General features: G+C 42.8%; 4 protein-coding genes across 5 annotated transcripts in view; 1 reads left to right on the top strand and 3 right to left on the bottom strand.

Annotated features, from left to right (window-relative positions):
- Positions 1–1,318: 1,318 nt before the first annotated feature.
- The window catches only part of LOC117229139 (Regulator of cullins 2), a 48,259-nt gene continuing 32,035 nt past the window's right edge, over positions 1,319–17,542 (top strand). The window contains exons 1-2 of the mRNA XM_076523668.1: positions 1,319–1,761; positions 4,862–5,059. Coding sequence (XP_076379783.1) covers positions 1,746–1,761; positions 4,862–5,059 — 214 coding nt within the window. The 5' untranslated portion in view covers positions 1,319–1,745. The remainder of the gene's footprint in view (positions 1,762–4,861; positions 5,060–17,542) is intronic.
- On the bottom strand, positions 2,097–3,009 carry Polr3G (RNA polymerase III subunit G). Its single transcript, XM_076523667.1, has one exon. It carries the CDS (start codon positions 3,007–3,009, stop codon positions 2,356–2,358), a length of 654 nt encoding a protein of 217 aa, XP_076379782.1. The 3' UTR covers positions 2,097–2,355.
- Positions 3,214–3,634, bottom strand: Dph3 (Diphthamide biosynthesis 3). The gene has a single exon (XM_033485360.2). It carries the CDS (start codon positions 3,467–3,469, stop codon positions 3,215–3,217), a length of 255 nt encoding a protein of 84 aa, XP_033341251.1. The 5' UTR covers positions 3,470–3,634; the 3' UTR covers position 3,214.
- Positions 6,383–17,542, bottom strand: part of Tret1 (trehalose transporter 1) — a 29,425-nt gene continuing 18,265 nt past the window's right edge. For both annotated transcript variants that reach the window (XM_033485343.2, XM_033485345.2), the window contains 4 exons: positions 13,727–13,850; positions 12,437–12,610; positions 11,041–11,420; positions 6,383–10,906 (listed from right to left, as the gene is read on the bottom strand). In XM_033485343.2, coding sequence (XP_033341234.2) covers positions 10,325–10,906; positions 11,041–11,420; positions 12,437–12,610; positions 13,727–13,850 — 1,260 coding nt within the window. In that variant the 3' untranslated portion in view covers positions 6,383–10,324. The remainder of the gene's footprint in view (positions 10,907–11,040; positions 11,421–12,436; positions 12,611–13,726; positions 13,851–17,542) is intronic.

The following is a 17,542-nucleotide window of genomic DNA, read 5'->3' as shown; positions in this document are numbered from 1 at the left end:
TATAAAAACGCACCGCAAGGTTATTTTAATCTAATTTTAATTTAATTACAATCGTATCTCCTCTCTCCAGATTGTCCACTTTTGCGTACAAGCTGAGCGTCAATTAGGGAGAATTTACTGTAATTCGTACTCTCCTTTTCACACTCTCTCTCTTTCCTAATTATAGCATATACGTATAACATAACTCTCTTAGTAGTTCGTTCGGTACATGCCGAAAGTGATACGCATTCTTTTTTATTATTGTAATTGTGCTGGCGTGATGCTATAACACGTGGTATGCTTTATGGTAAAAATACGCTCAGGTAAAAATATGAGATAATTCTGTTATTCGAATCTATAGAGAAATAGCGTGGAAGAAGACGACGATTGTACGTTGTCCGTTTGATTCGCTTTCCAAGCATCAAGACTATCAAGAGGAATTGGTCGAAGCACTTGATACCGTTATATTCCCCTCGTATATAGAATTATTGGGAGAGAGTAGCGTACTCGGAACCTCGACAAAAATGAAATTTTATCATATGAGCCGTTTATTTTGAAAGTGGCATAAGTCACTTTGTTTTTAAGTCGATATATTTAAGGGTTCGCGTTTTAACACGTTTAAAAATATGGATGCTAACTTTCGGCAAGATTTACTTGTATTTGTTATCTCAGGATACTGATATTTTTCTCAGTACAAATAATTTCGTATAAACATTAAAAAATCACCACTTTTCATTACGGTAAAGTGACTTATGCCACTTTCAAAATAAACGGCTCATATCCTTCCCCCCTCCTTTCTCTTCAACTTCCACAAACGATTCTGGTCGGATATACAAAATGCTTAACATTTCCACTGCCACGTGATTCACGCGTCGCTTCTCCGAAAGATCAATTTCCCAGTTTCGATTATTAGATAGAACGCGACGCGCTCGGTTTCTTCGCGTTTGCACGACACGCTTCTGTAAAACGAATCACCGATCTACCGAGCCGCGTGTCGCGCGCATCGAACGAATAGATCCTCCCGTTGTCGTCGAGACGATCAGCCAGCCCGGAAACCAGAAAGTATCGAGCTCGTACCGTTTGCCATAACCGCGGTCTCGTCGAGAACGCGCCGGACCACCCCGGTCGAGCTCCAAAGCGAAACCGAAGAAACTAGAAACCGAGAGAAAAAAAATATATATATATATTTATAAAATAATATATAAAATATATATATTATATATATTAATATTAATATATTAATATAATATAATATAATATATATAATATATATATTATATTATATTAATATAATATATATTATATACATTATATATATTAATATTAATATATTATATATATATATATATATTTCACCCCCGAGATGAGTCGCTCGCTCGATTCGCGCCGCCCGAGCTCCGCGGAATCGGGATCGACGATAAACGGAATCGGTTAGGGTGTTGGACGACTAGCCGGCGGCTGGAAATTTCAGGGAACCGACTTCTTCTTCCGCGAGACGAACTTTTTCTTTTCTCTTTGTCGAGCAATCCCTCGCGCACACTCCGTGGGACAACGCACCGCCGACATTACAAGTTTACGCCGCGAACTTACGTTCGATAACGATGGATGCCACGAAACGACGAAGAGACGTTACGAGGACGAGGTGGAAAAGAAGAAGCAGAAGAGGAGGAGGAAGAAGAAGAAGATTATGATGATAATGATGATGATGATGAAGACGAAGAAGAGGAGCAACGGATTCGCATTCGAGAACCACCACCATCACAACCATGGCGAGCGTATTACGTAAGCATTACGTGACACTACGGTACTTTTGCGCATCCCCTTTCTCGTCCAGATGTTGCGTTTTTACTCTCCGATTGCATCGTAGAGGACGGATCATTTATTACAAATAATTGCAGATTATTATGGCTATTACATATATATTATATATATATAAATATATATATATTATATATTAGAAACTGAAATACTCGTAATAAAGAACACGCCGACGCTTCCTGTGACCCTGGGCTCTTAATTTCGTTCAATTCATCCTTCATTGATCGCGCGTCATCATCGTTCGATGCCAGTTTCACCGATGGATCATTTCTCGGGGACGGATACTACGTAAGATCTCATTGTTTATCGTTGTTATATAATTTATTGTCTGTACACATGAAAGCTTGGTAAGAAATAGAGGAAGAGTGAGAGTGAGGGAGTGCGAAAGGAGGATAGGAGGCAAGGGAAAACAGAGAAAGAGAGAGAGAGAGAGAGAGAGAGTGAGGTAGGAAGAGTATATACACATTGCCGTGCAGTGCTCAACTAGCAGCTTGTAAGTATCCTAGTCCGGTGATCGAGAACCGAAAGGAATTTCTGATTCTTATAAAAAATTATATGTTAATAAATAGGTCCATCGTCTAAGTTATCGTCTTCGTCGTCGTAACCCTCTCCGTTGTCGAAGTAATTGTTCACATAGTCCGTTCCCTCGTCCATCTCCTCGTCCTGCTCTTCCTCCTCGTCCTCGGCATGCTCGTCGTCCTTATCCTCGGCGTCCTCGTCCTCTTTCTCCTCCTCTTCCGCGTCGCTGGGCTGCGAGGTCTCCTTCTTCTCCAGCTCCTGCAACTTGGTCTCGATGTCCACGCTCTTCTGCTTCTTCTCAGGCTTGGACGAACCACTCTGCCCCTTGCGCTTCTTCGGCTGGGGCTTCAATTCCATTGGCGTTCTAGACCAGTCATATCTGATCTCGTAACTACTTTTATCCGTTATTAGGTCCTGATATCTATCCGAATACCTTTCGATGTCTTTCTTAACGACCAGTGGTACGACATTGTTCTGCGATTCCCTCATGTACTCAGCGAATTCTCTCTTCAGTTCTAGAAGATAACTCATCTCCTTGTTAATGGTAGGAGGCCACGCTTTGTGCTCCAGCGTCGGATATTTCGGCGGAGGCTGTAGAACCGGCGGAGGCAGAGCTTCTCCTTTGGAAAAGCCTAGCTGGTCCGCGCTGATGGACATGGTCGGCTTACCCCTGCCTCTTCCTCGGTTAGCCATTTTTGTTTTATTGAGTTTTTTCAGACGAGATAACTCAACCTGAAAGAATAAATTGTTGTTTACTTGGTTAATAGACGATAACTAATAGCTAATCATTCGGATTGACTGACCTACAGACCTGTGTTGTTTCTTTCATAAAAGAAAAATAATTGTTTAAAATTGCTATGTCAACGTTACAGAATGTTAATGAATAAATCGGTTTACCTTAAGCTTCCTGAGCCACTGCTTCTTTCTTCTTATTCTTCGAAAGCTCTTCCAGCTTAGCTGCGAACGCTTTTTTGTCGTAAATTACTTTAATAATCAAAGAACAGGACGGACATGTTGCTTCCTCTTCCCCGGCTGCCAATTCTTCTTTCGAGATTTGAAACTGATCGCCGCAAGGACACGGATAATAGTACATCTCCTCGTCCTCGTCGTACTCGAAGTCCTCGATTTCTACTTCATCGTGGTACGCGGTCATAATTCCAAGTACACAAAAATACACTTCTTTTATCAGTTAGAGGTTAAATTCGCGGAAAATACACGTTACAAAAAGCATGGCCTTGTGGTTAAATTTCCATGCCTTCGAGGAAAAAATGAGAATGTCCACGCCCAGGTTTTTGGCGCGATCGGTACAGTGCTGCCACCGCGCAGCGACACAGACGAGGTTGAACACTTTGTGCGTTTTGCCACTACGCATAACAGCGCTGTATAGAAGTTTCAGTGCCGTAAATATGGTGAAAGCGGTAAGAATAATTTCTGATTGGACTTCTAAATGCATGTTTTGGAAAATCACTAAAAATCCTTTTCTTCGAAACGTCGTTTTTGCGAAAAATTTAGCTACTTGTATAATGTGAAGCGAAATTGAGCTTAACTGTTTTTTGGAAATACAGCCTTTACATTGAATAGGTTATGACACGTAAAGTAATATTTATACATATGAAAAATAAATATTTGCATTAAAGAAATCATAAAAATGATAACATTTTTAACAAATTTATATATATACATACTGTGGTCTTTCAGCTATAATGGAAGTGCACGAAGTGCCCTGAACATTTCTTTACAAACTGAAATCTGTCATGAAGTGTGATTCTCCAGTTTTAATTCGTGGCCTGGATGGTTTAAAAATTTGTTCTTAATTATTAGTACAAATTATTCAAACATAACAAGTCTAATCCGCCATATTTACGATATACAAGTCTCCGTACAACGCCATTCCATGCAAAACGATCAAACTGTTTGCCAAATTACCGACTGATAATTATCACTGGCAAATAATTAGACGAAGTCTCTGTGGTCAAACACTTTCGACTTTCATCTTTAAAGGTTTTTCTCGATGCGTTAATTTGATCAAAAGAATTCGTTGATAGGAATAACAAAAACTGTACTTCCTATACATAAATTGTTCCTAAATTGAATATATATTCAAAAATATATAGAAGAATATATATTCAATATATATTCTTATATAGTAAATCAATATATATTCAATATAATATATTCTTAACTAATATTGTCGATAAAATAAGAAACTATTATTTACACGAACCTGCAGTATCTACACCCGCTACATCGTATTCTCTATCTCAAGTCTATGTTTACAAATATCGTCTGTACTAGTAGCGACTTACCTTCGGCCACCAACTTGACATCCACCGGCACATTATCGCACGATTTTATTGGCATGTACAGACGAAAATTAACACTTTTGAAGCGCAGGCTCGTACATTATACAACTGTGCCTCTCTAGTTTATAGCTCGCGATCCGACGAAAAAAAACGTGCAAATTTCAAATCTGCGTGGACGATGGTATCGTTTGAATAGACGCGCGCACAGCAATTCCATAACGATCGGGATTTCGTCCGTGCAGGAAAAGCTTCGTGTTTCGCTGTCGTTTCTAACCTACAAATTGGGATGGCTGACTCGGAGCAAGATTTTGGTGATCGTAGCGATAATGAGAACGTGAAGCCCGACAAACTATTTATCCTGAAGAAATGGAACGCCGTGGCCATGTGGAGCTGGGACGTGGAGTGCGACACCTGCGCGATTTGCCGCGTTCAAGTGATGGGTAAGTGTGTATACCCATACCGCACAGTTTCATAGGTTAGGTGGAACGCATTGTTCCTTTTTCCAATTCTCTCTCTCTAAAAAAAAAGAAGAACATAAAGGAAAGGATTGTTTGATATTCTACTGGGTCTTGTGAAACGCATCACGTGAATACGCAAATGCATGAGCGCTTCGATGAACGATGATGCGCGCGTTTCTCATTATCTTTGAAATACATGTAAATGCTGCCGGGTCAACGAAATCCATTGCATTTTTCTTTACGATATAACTGAACCGAATACTTTATTAGCAAAATTATTAATTTCTTGAAGCGTCTGTGTCGCGTTACATCCGTTTTCCGCTGCATCGATTACATTTAATCCATACACACCGCCGCTCTAATTGTGCACACTTTACGAGTCCAATCTATTTTGTTCGTAAAAAAACGGTCAGCTTTATTAATAGCGATTTTTTTAGTCGCTTAATAAGTTTTATATCTTACGATGTGATCTTGTCAATTTCAGCAATCGATATTAAATGACACTAATTTAATGACAACGCGCATTTAACGTTAGGATGTTAAATTAATATTCGAAGATTATGAAGTATTTCTTCATGATTTTATTACTCCGATAAAGTTAATAGTCTGAAATTACGATGCTGTTTCATGACTTTATGACTTCGCTGGATTTGCCATCCATTTTATTCTGCGTTGTTTTAAAATTTGTACAGTTCGAACCGATTTCGAAAAGAAAACATTGACAACAGTTACGACGCTACAGTCTCGAGCGAAACAATTGAGCCGTTTGTTTTAAAAGTGGTATAATTCACTTTACCGTAATGAAAAGTGATGATTTCTTAATGTTTATACGAAATTATTTATACTGAGAAAAATATCAGTATCCTGAGATAACAAATACAAGTAAATCTTCTCGAAAGTTAGCATCCATATTTTTAAACGTGTTTAAACCCTTATACATATATATATATATATATATATATATCGACCCCCCCCCCTTAATATATACATATACATATATATAATTTTAATATATATATTATATATATATAATAAACCCATAAATATATCGACTTAAAAACAAAGTGACTTATGCCACTTTCAAAATAAACGGCCCAATTGGTTAAATTCGAAACGATGTTACAACGGTTAAAGATGAAAAATCTTCTTCTGCGATCCCTGTCTCATCGTTCGGGTCCAAACGGACTCGCACCACCGAGTGTTGCCAATTAACACTTCGTGACCCGCCAGCAAAACAATGTCGTCACGACTAATTTACATTATTAATCGGAAATCTCTCCGATCGTTGAAACAATAAGTAAATCGTCGATCGTAAAATTCAGGCTTTAATATGTTTTCCATTCGGGTATCTGTACAAAGGGGTGGGGGTGGGGGTGGGTGGCAGAATAGCGAGGAGATAAGAGAACGGGGACAACGGGTTCTCGTGAGAATCGTTCTATTCGAATAACTTATAAATTACATAAAAACTTAACGCGCCGGTTACGCTTTCGAACAAATTCTCCTTGTTCGAGTCTGAGAAGATTTGGCAAGCACCGTAATAGTTCTCGGACAGAGGAGGCGCACGGCGCAAGTGAACGTCACGTAAACACAGAAAATATGTATAATACACTAATAAAAGTATAAAGTCCGACAACGCGTTACGGTTCAAAGGGGATAACGCGCGCATCTGACAATGGGTCGTCGCATAGTCGGAGGTAACGTCGGCGGCGAGCTATTAAACAAAGAAGACGCTACTGAAACAATCTGTCTCGCGACCTCGACGCGCAAACACGTGCCGTACACAAACAACTGCCTGAAAAACTATTCGACACAGAAGACTAGGATTTTCAGAAACGATTGTTCGTCGTACCCCGTACATAATACACACGTGCATGGAACATGTTAACGCTATGCCGTTCGCAGATCTTAGATATGATTCTTAATCATAAGGCATAATAGCTTGGAAATTTTAGATTTTAACAAAAATTTCGAAGATGGCGGTAATATAAATTCCTAAAATTAAGATATGTCGTCCAAGAATTTTCGTACTTAATTTTTAGTTAGATAAGCACAATGCTATATAGTTAGTTTGCTGCCTTTTAACATCCAAGAAATATAGTTCAAATGTTATTTCAGTTTTTTTAAAATAGCACCAAAGTGGTACCACCGGCATACAACGGATAGTTTTTGCATGGCACTTTTGTTTGACGCCGGCATAATAGCTTGGAAATTTTAGATTCTAACAAAAATTTCGAAGATGGCGGTAGTATAAATTCCTAAAATTAAGATATGTCGTCCAAGAATTTTCGTACTTAATTTTTAGTTAGATAAGCACAATGCTATATAGTTAGTTTGCTGCCTTTTAACACCCAAGAAATATAGTTCAAATGTTATTTCAGTTTTTTTAAAATAGCACCAAAGTGGTACCACCGGCATACAACGGATAGTTTTTGCATTTTCCACCGGACGGCATAGTCTTAAGAAGTTTACAATCCTCTTCGAAACATTTTCACTCGCGAGTCCCGCGATACTTTCTGAGATCTGTACAAGCGGGATCCTCGAAGGCACGGCCACGATCTTTGCCCCGGTGGCAGCTGGCTTCAAAAAACTATTCTCTTTCTATGGTACATTGCTCCCAGACCAATTCGTGTCCAAGCCCGAGGGCACTTTTGTGTTAGGGCTGCGGTAAAGGATAGCTTCTATCGGAGCTCCAGCACAATGTACCCTAACTAGCTATAGCTCGGCACCGCGTTAACTTCGACTAAACAAGGGGTTTCCAAGAGATACAGTAATGTCTCCCTTACCGACGCTCAGATTGTCCAGAAAAATGGACAATTTAGGAATAGAGGATTACGATTATTCGAGCCTTGCAGCTCGTTTTTATAGTTGTTGACAATTCGTAACTATAAAAACGTATCGCGCCACCGCGATTTCTTTGACAAATACGATCGATCAGCGCTTGTTCGATAATCGGCTGAGAAATATTAACCCTTCGCACTCGAAGCCACTTTAACTGTAAATCTAAAATAATTTATCTGACCTATTTTTAATTTTTCTGTCTCTATTTTATACGACAGAGCGCATTTTCGAAACTGTGCCCCTCGCGCCATCATTTCTTTGACATCGATTAGCGCTTGTTCGATAATCGGCTGAGAAATATTAACCCTTCGCACTCGAAGCCGCTTTAACTGTAAATCTAAAATAATTTTTCCGGCCTACGCTGTCTCCATTTTATACGACAGAGCGCATTTTACGAGTGTGAAATTGAGTCTTGCGACTTATACAACAGTTATACTTTTAACAATTTTTCAAATCTAAATTTTGTCGATGTAAGAATTATTTTGGCATGCGACATAAACATTTTTTTAGCGGTGCCTCGGAGTCACCACTCGAGCGCAAAGGGTTAAGCTAATTATATTTTAAGATTTTTATATCCTAGACGTTTGAAGGGGCGAGGACGACCAAGAGCCCTTAGCGACTATCACCATCCCTTAACGCGTTCGAACTTCGTGCTTGATGAAAGCGGAAACAATCGGTAAGCTAAAGAGCTTGTTTCGAACGCGGACGCTACTGCGTTTATCTTTTGTTTAATTAAAGATAAAAAAGTAACAATAAAAATGTACCGCGCAAGGCTCGAATAATCGTATCTTCTCCTCCTAAATCGTCCATTTTTCTGCGCAATCTGTGCGTCAATTCGAGAGACATCACTGTATCTGGTACCTGCGTTACGTGGGTTATACGGTATCGTACGTTGAACCGTACGATAGGAATGTCTCGCGTCGCTGATCCGTCCCATCGTGAAGCACAGTGAGATTCGAAGCAAGAGATTCGCGTCAGGATTGCGAACGACCTGGTGGGTGCCACGATGGCCGGGACACGGCTGGGTGACACGGCTGAGAGAACGCGTGTAAACGTGAATTGACATTGTCTTGTGCGGACAATATAAATCTATGCTATAAATTTTAACTACGGAGGAAGATGGTCGAGTTGCCAAGTCAATTTCTACGACCTTGTGCAAGAAGTATAGTTCCTATAAAAATATTCGATACTATTATCATCTATTGTCTACGTCCAAGCGGCGAAAACAGCTCTCGAAGTTCGAGTTAAAAATACATTTAGCGAACCGCAGAGGGTCGCCGTGTGGTCGTCCAACAGTTTTAGAGACGTTTCTCTAGGTTCTTGACCCCGACGAGGATCGAGGGTAGCTTTCACCCATGGATCTAGACGATGATAGGGGGGGCGGGGGGCGGCGATAAATCGGCTCGTGCAACTCAACCACGCGAGATTCGACGTCGATCGGATTTTTCGCGATCCTCGAAGGCAACTTCCGAGGCAACAATCCGCGTGGACGCGTGTCTGGGGGGCGAATGGCGTCGCGGCGCGCTCGCCTCGGCGGTCACGGTTGCGCCCGTTTCCGCGCCGGTTGCAACAGTAACGACATTGGAAAAATAAACGCGTATTATTTTGATCTCTGTTTCTTAACTATGCATACCTTACGATCTAATTGGTTCGCCGATGGCGCAATCGTCCGTTGACGCACCCGCTGACGGCGACAAGTATGTACAGTGTGGCTGACGCGACGGCGCGGGCGCGAGTCACGCGTTCGGCAACGTTTAATATCGTCGCCGTTCGTCGAAGACATCGGGGGAGACACGTTTTCTCCGTATCAACGCGCGAACATCGCGCCGCGGGGGTTGGGGGGGAAGCGTCGTCAATTATCTTCTCGCATCCGCGCGCGTTCATTAAATAACTCGCATATCTTGTTACCCTACTCGTATACCTTCCGCGCAATTACTAATTTGAGGTAGACCCTGTAGAACTATCGAATAACAAAAATATAACAACTATGCGCGACGTCCGACATCCGAACAAGAGACCCGCCCCTCCTCTCCCGTCGTCGTTGCTCCGTTTTAATATCATTTCGTTGTATCCAGCTATCCGGGATAGCCGTGTCGAAGGAACCGCGAGCCTGAGCTCCGCGATACGCGGCCCGCTTTCGTTTTAAAGGCCCCAGATTCTGTCCACGATCCCCGATGATCGAGAGAGAGAGGTAGAGAGAAACGGGTGGAGGAGGGGGGGTCTCGCGGAAAGAGAAGCAGCAGCGTTTCAAGAAGGTTCGCCTAACCGACTCGCTTCCTTGTCGCTCGATAATGTAAGGAACTATGTGATACGCTCGAGGTCCTCGGCCAGGCGACGCGTCGTCGACCCTGCTGACCGGTCATCGAACACAGTGATCGGCTAGTTATCGAGTCCACAGAAAGGAACAGGTTAAAAGGCCATAGGCATCGGCTTCATGTTGGCCACGGCGCTCATTCGCCTGACAGGGCCGGTGAATCTCTTCTCGATCTCCTCGAGGGATCGTCCGCGGGTCTCCGGCACGCAGAATATCACGAAGACGAAGCCGATCAACACGATCGTGCCGAACAGCCAGAAGGTGCCGTAAGCGCCCATCTGCCGGACCATCTCCAGGTACGCTTTCGTCACGACGAACGTGCAGCTCCAGTTGAACGCCGTCACCACGCTGGCCGCGGATCCACGGATCTTCACCGGAAGGATCTCGCCCATCATCAGCCAGGGGATCGGGCCGAATCCGAGCGAGAAGCCGATCATGTAGACGATCAGGCTGGCCAACGGCAGCCAGCCGATCGTCGACACGTCCGAGCGCAGCGCGTCCTTCACGTAGAAGAAGCCTCCGAGCGTGATCAAGGTCAGGATCATCGACACCGCGCTGATGTAGAGCAGGATCTTCCTGCCGAGTCTGTCGATCACGGCTGCGGCGACGAACGCCGAGATGAAGTTCACGATCCCGACTATGATCGCGGACAGGTTCGCGATGCTGCTACCGGCGTCCTGTTGACAAACGATCGTGATTAGGCTTAACTAACGAGCGTTAGGTGATAATTGACCGTTTACTTGGCACACTGGCGAGCCATTTATTACGCGCTCGATTTTCGCGCTTGGATAATTGGACTGCGGTTTAGTACCTCGAAGATTCGGACCGTGTAGAACACGACCGCGTTGATTCCGGAGAATTGCTGGAAGAACATCAGGCCCAGGGAGATCATGAACGGCTTCAGATGGTTCTTCTTGAACAGCTCCATGAAGGCGCCCTGCGACACGTTCCTCTCGCTCTCCACGTGCAATTTCTCGACCGCTGTCAGCTCCTCGGTGATGTCGGTGTCGCGGCCGCGCAACCACTGCAACGATTTCCGGGCGCACTTCGTTTTTCCTTTCGAGATGTACCATCTCGGTGTCTCCGGGATCATGAACATCAGGATCATGAACGGAATCGGAATGCACGCGCCAAGCAACGCGAGGTATCTCCAGTTTATGTACATGCCCGCCACGAAGCACAGCAGGATTCCTGCGGACAATTCGGGGATAGGCGATATTTAGTGGCTGATTTTTTAACATTATTAAAAGTGTAACCGTTGCATGAATCGCGAGACTCAATTTCGTATGCATAAAATGCACTTTGTCCTACAAAATGGAAATCGTGTAAGTCGGCAAAATTATTTTAGATTTACAGTTGAAATGATCTCGAGTGCGAAGGGTTAATTATCGTATATATATAACAGTGAAACAAACTTATTATGACCCCCAATCTTGTGGTGAAAATTTCATTGTTTTATATATATATATATATTATTTTTTGTTATTATATTATATTATATTCATATATGATATATTATATTATATATATATGTATAATATAATATATCATATATGAATATAATATAATATAATATAATAACAAAAAATAATATATATATATATATATATATATATATATATATATATATATATATATTATATATTATATATATACGATAATTAACCCTTTGCACTCGAGGCCATTTTAACTGTAAATCTAAAATAATTGAACAAACTTATTATTACCCCTATTCTTGCGGTGGAAATTAATTCTTCGGTTCTAAATTTGTTATAAACTATTTTTTTAGCGCGTTAAATGAACACATAAGCACGTACCATACATCGGTGGTGCACGTGGCACGGAACGTGTTAACCCTTTCGCCTTAACCACCCCTTAAACCCTCGAAACCCGAGTGCAATCTTCCTTCAGGTTGTAAACAAAAATGTACAATTTAGGAAGAGGGGATACGATTATTCGAGCCTCATTTTTATTCCGATCGTCAACAATTACAAAAACGCGGCGCAAGACTCGATTAATCGCATCTGCTCTTCCCAACTTGTCCGCTATTGTTCACAAGCTGAATTAATTTCTAAGATTAAGAACCGTGTCAGCCGTGCACGATCTGCGCGACGAATTGAACAAATTCGATGAGTCAGTTCCAAGAAAAGTCTTTAAACTCGCGCGCGTGCCATCCGCGGATTGCGAGATACAAGTGTTTTCCATACCTGTGTTACCAAGGGCGGTGGGCAGGAGTCCCAAAGTGCCCCGCACCTCGGGCTGCAGCGTCTCGCCGAGATAGACAGGCAGCGACAAGGACGCGATACCGACGCAGAATCCGCAAAGGGATCGGCCAACGAGTACCATCGCGATGTTCGACGCCAGGGAGATAAGTAGCCAGGCTGAAATCGAAACGCGACGATTAACCTTTTAGGTACGGCTGAATTCTGTGCGAGGCTATTCTCCTGAACGGCAGATTCTGATACGTACTGTACAGAGTCTGATACTGTATGTATTCCGTCTGTATATTGTTAACACTGTTGTAAATCGATGTGAAGACGAAAGAAATGTAAATCAATGCATAGGAAAACGATTATTTAATTCAAACGGAGAACGAGTGAGCTACTAAAGCGTGCCACTATACAGGGTGTCCCAAAGATGTCTCGCAATCCGAAAGTGGCGGGTTCCTCAGGTCATTAGAAGCAACTTTTTCCTTTACAAAAATTTTCTCCGAGGCACCGTTAACGAGTTGTTAACGAAAAACAGTGCCCAATGAGAGGCGATCTCGGCTGGCGCGAGGCGACCGAGCCAATGAGCGGAACTGGGCTTCGCGCGCTGGTTGGCTGGGCCGCCTCGCGTCAGCCGTACTCGATTCTTATTGGCCACTGTTTTTCGTTAATAACTCGTTAACGGTGCCTCGGAGAACATTTTTGTAAAGGAAGAAGTTGCTTCAAATGATCCGAGGAACCCGCCATTTCCGGATTGCGAGACATTTTTGGAACACCCTGTAGACTGTTGTAAATCGATACGAAGACAAAAGAAGTGTGAAACAATGCATATGAAGACGATTATTTGATTCAAACGATGAGCGAGTGAGCTACTAGTGTAAGCCACTATAGTGGCGCGTCGTTTAGAGAGATGATATCCGCGAAAGCCGCTATAGTGGCGCATCGTTCTGAAAGATGATATCCGCGAAAGCCACTTATAGTGGCGTCTCGTTCTGAAAGATGATATCCGCGAAAGCCACTTATAGTGGCGCGTCGTTCTGAAAGATGATATCCGCGAAAGCCGCTATAGTGGCGTCTCGTTCAGAGAGATGACATCCGCGAAAGCCATTATGGTGGCGCATCGTTCTGAAAGCTGAAATCCGCGAAAGCCACTTATAGTGGCGCGTCGTTCTGAAAGATGATATCCGCGAAATCCACTACAGCGGCGCGTCGTGCCTAAGAGGTTAATACCCGTGGCGATGAGTCGGAAAAGCTGTCGTCGGCGAAACCGGAAAAACGTAGAAACGGTACCTGCGATGAAGGGCAACGCCGTTCCAAGTATAGTGTTCTTCCTGCCCAGGTACTCGATGCTCGGGCCGCCCGCTATACCGCCGACCAGCGCGCTGAGAGGCATCACCGATCCGATCCAAGATTCCTGAAACAAGAACGCGACGGTTGAGAAGAGGCATCGGGCGGCGGGCGTGTTGTATGCGCTCATCGTAACGGCACGGCTAATTACGGGAGCCTGATAGCGCGATCTCGCGCGAATCGATCGGGAGTACCGGTGCCGTCGACGAAGCGATCGTCCGACGGCCTTCGAGTATAAATAAACGCGGCGGGAAGAAAGGAGAGAACGTCGTGGAAGGAAGGAAATCGTTAGGCGATCGGCGCGGTGTATCGCGGCGAGATCGTCGCGGGTACGAGCGAGTCGACGCGACGCGACAGGACGGGACGGGGAGGAAAAGGGGGCACGAAACGGAGGGAACGCGGAAGTATCGCGAGCCCGTCGATTTAATTCGGCCGCGAGCTCGTTCTCGCGCGAGCGAAATCGCCGCGCGGATCGTTTACGAAGGTTACGACGGGATCGAAACGCGGCGAGCATCGATCACGCGGCAGCCAATCGCTGTGCCGGCTTCCCGAGGCTCGAGGCTGGCCTGCCCACCCGACGATTATGCCGGCCGCTGGCCAACGGGGTCGTAATCGAGCTATCAGCCAAGTCCTACCATTGACGCACTCGAGGTTAAAGTTTTAATCATCCATTGACCCGCAGCCGATGTCTGAGATTCGCCGACGTACCCTTTCGGTTCCAGCGTCGCTAAACGATTCGATCGATCGATCGATCCAGAACCGACTGCTTAATCGGGAACGAGTAGCTGCGATCGTCGGAACCGTCGAGAAAGAGGTCCGACCATGTTAACGGCAAAATTGTATACTTCGACGCTCCGAGATACAGTAATTTCTCTCTAATTGACGCTCAGATTGTCTATAAAAATTGGCAATTTGGAAAGAGGAGATACTATTAGTCGAGTCTTGCGCGGTTCGGTTTTATAGTTACGAATTGTCGACAACTGTAAAAACGAGTTGCAAGGCTCGCATAATCGTGTCTCTTCTTCCAAAATTGTCCATTTTTATGGACAATCTGAGCGTCAATTAGGGAGACATTACTGTACTTCGAAATAATCGTCCTGTGGTATATTCGGTTCATTCTTCCTAATTTTCCTTCGGCTTGTGAACAGAAATGGACAATTTGGAAAGGGGAGATTCGATTGTTCGAGCGGCTCGTTTTTATAATTGTTGGCAATCGGCAGGTTACAAAAATGAGCCTCGCGGCTCGAATAAATACAAATATGAAAATAATAATAGTAATAATAAATGTAAAAATAGATATAAACATGCCCTCTTCCCAAATTGCCCACTTTTATTTACAAGCTGTAGGAAAAGAAAAATTCTTTCTAATTTTCCTTCGGCTTGTAAACAAAAATGGACAATTTGGAAAGGGGAGATTCGATTGTTCGAGCGGCTCGTTTTTATAATTGTTGGCAATCGGCAGGTTACAAAAATGAGCCTCGCGGCTCGAATAAATACAAATATGAAAATAATAATAGTAATAATAAATGTAAAAATAGATATAAACATGCCCTCTTCCCAAATTGCCCACTTTTATTTACAAGCTGTAGGAAAAGAAGAATTCTTTCTAATTTTCCTTCGGCTTGTAAACAAAAATGGACAATTTGGAAAGGGGAGATTCGATTGTTCGAGCGGCTCGTTTTTATAATTGTTGGCAATCGGCAGGTTACAAAAATGAGCCTCGCGGCTCGAATAAATATAAATATGAAAATAATAATAGTAATAATAATAATAATAATAAATGTAAAAACAAATATAAACATCCCCTCTTCCCAAATTACTCATTTTTGTTTACAAGCCGTAGAAAAATTTTGGAGAATTTATTGCAAATTAGGTCAAGGAATCTCCCGATTTCGAGAATCGCTTTGCTACCTCGTCCGATCGCCGGTTTTCTTGCGACTTTCCAACGCAAAATCGTGAACTTGAACGTTCAGATTCTTCTTTAACTTTAACTCGAAAAAACCGAGAGAGATTGGACATCTCCGATCTAAAAGGATTCGGTCGATCGCGGCTGTTCTTGTTCACTTAACGATCGTCGAAAGAAGGTGCGCGAGTGTCGAACAAGGGAGAGCGGTGCCACTTCCGGTCGCGGATCTTCGCGCGTTCGTGCGAGAACGATCGATGGTCGGGAAAAAATTCGTCTTCATTCCGCGTCGAGCGTCGATGCGAGTACAGTGGCGTGCGAGATCTTTCCGACAGATAGTGTCGCTACTTTTTATTCCAGATAGTCGAAGGTTTCCTTGCCGATTGCCGGATCAATGATAGGCTGTCAGGTGGAATAATAAATTGTTGTACTCTCCGTTCGATATCGGTCCTTCGTAATAGCCCGGTTGCCTGCAAAGCAGTTCGCACCGGTTGCGCGAATTACTTAGTTGCATTGTGTGGGTCGCAGTGATTCTCAAAACGGGCAGCCAGCGAATTCCGATTCTTTTTTTTTTTATCGAAGCGTCCACGCTATTAACCCCTTGCCATACTTCGACGAGCCTGACACGTGACGGAGATTTCTAGTAATAAACTGCTAAACGTGGAGGTTTTTCCGTTCTTTTCAGTCCGAATAAAATTCTGATTGCTTGTCTTCGGTATTAAATGTTTGCGTAAATATAGGCGAATATAAATATATAAAATTCGAATCGCTTGTCATCGGTATTTAAACTTTTACGTAAATATAGGCAAATATAAATATATAAAATTCGAATCGCTTGTTATCGGTATTTAAAGTTTTACGTAAATATAGGCAAATATAAATATATAAAATTCGAATCGCTTGTCATCAATATTTAAACGTTTACGTAAATATAGGCAAATATAAATATATAAAGTTCGAATCGCTTGTCATCGGTATTTAAACGTTTACGTAAATATAGGCAAATATAAATATATAAAATTCGAATAGCTTGTCATCAGTATTTAAACTTTTACGTAAATATAGGCAAATATAAATATATAAAATTCGAATCGCTTGTTATCGGTATTTAAAGTTTTACGTAAATATAAGCAAATATAAATATATAAAATTCGAATAGCTTGTCATCGGTATTTAAACGTTTACGTAAATATAAGCAAATATAAATATATAAAATTCGAATCGCTTGTTATCGGTATTTAAAGTTTTACGTAAATATAGGCAAATATAAATATATAAAATTCGAATCGCTTGTCATCAATATTTAAACGTTTACATAAATACAGGCGAATACAAATATAAATTATCTTTTTCCTTCTTAGAAATTATCACAATCGATCATCGAACGATCAGAAAACCATTGTAACTACGAAGAAAATGGTACGGCAAGGGGTTAACCCTTTGACACCGGGCTCCGCCGTTTCGCAAGCCGATGCAACGGAACGCTCTAAACGGCATGGTATCGACGAACGACGTTTGCCATGATACCAATTACGGTACAACGATTCCGACTTTTGCCGGAGAACGCTGTCTAACTTCGAGCCAGATCGTTCCGGTATCGATCGGATCGACCGGGAAGATACACGGTGTTCCGTTTCCGCGATTCTATTTTGTCCTAACGTCACGACAGGTGCGGGTCGAATTTCCGGAAACTCTTCCGCGATAACTTATCATAAACGAAGCCCGCGCGGTTCGAGGGGGATCATCGCGCAATCCTCGAACGTGTTCGAAAACAAACGTGCCCGTGCCGCCGGCTGGCCGGCCTTGGCTCGTTTCCCGTTCTGCGGTAGAATCCGGATAAAATTGTTTCTCTTTCC

Source organism: Megalopta genalis, chromosome 7, assembly GCF_051020955.1.
Source record: "Megalopta genalis isolate 19385.01 chromosome 7, iyMegGena1_principal, whole genome shotgun sequence".
Classification (NCBI taxonomy): domain Eukaryota; kingdom Metazoa; phylum Arthropoda; class Insecta; order Hymenoptera; family Halictidae; genus Megalopta; species Megalopta genalis.
The sequence above is the reverse complement of the archived record's forward strand: the minus strand, read 5'-3'. Positions and strand labels throughout refer to the sequence as shown.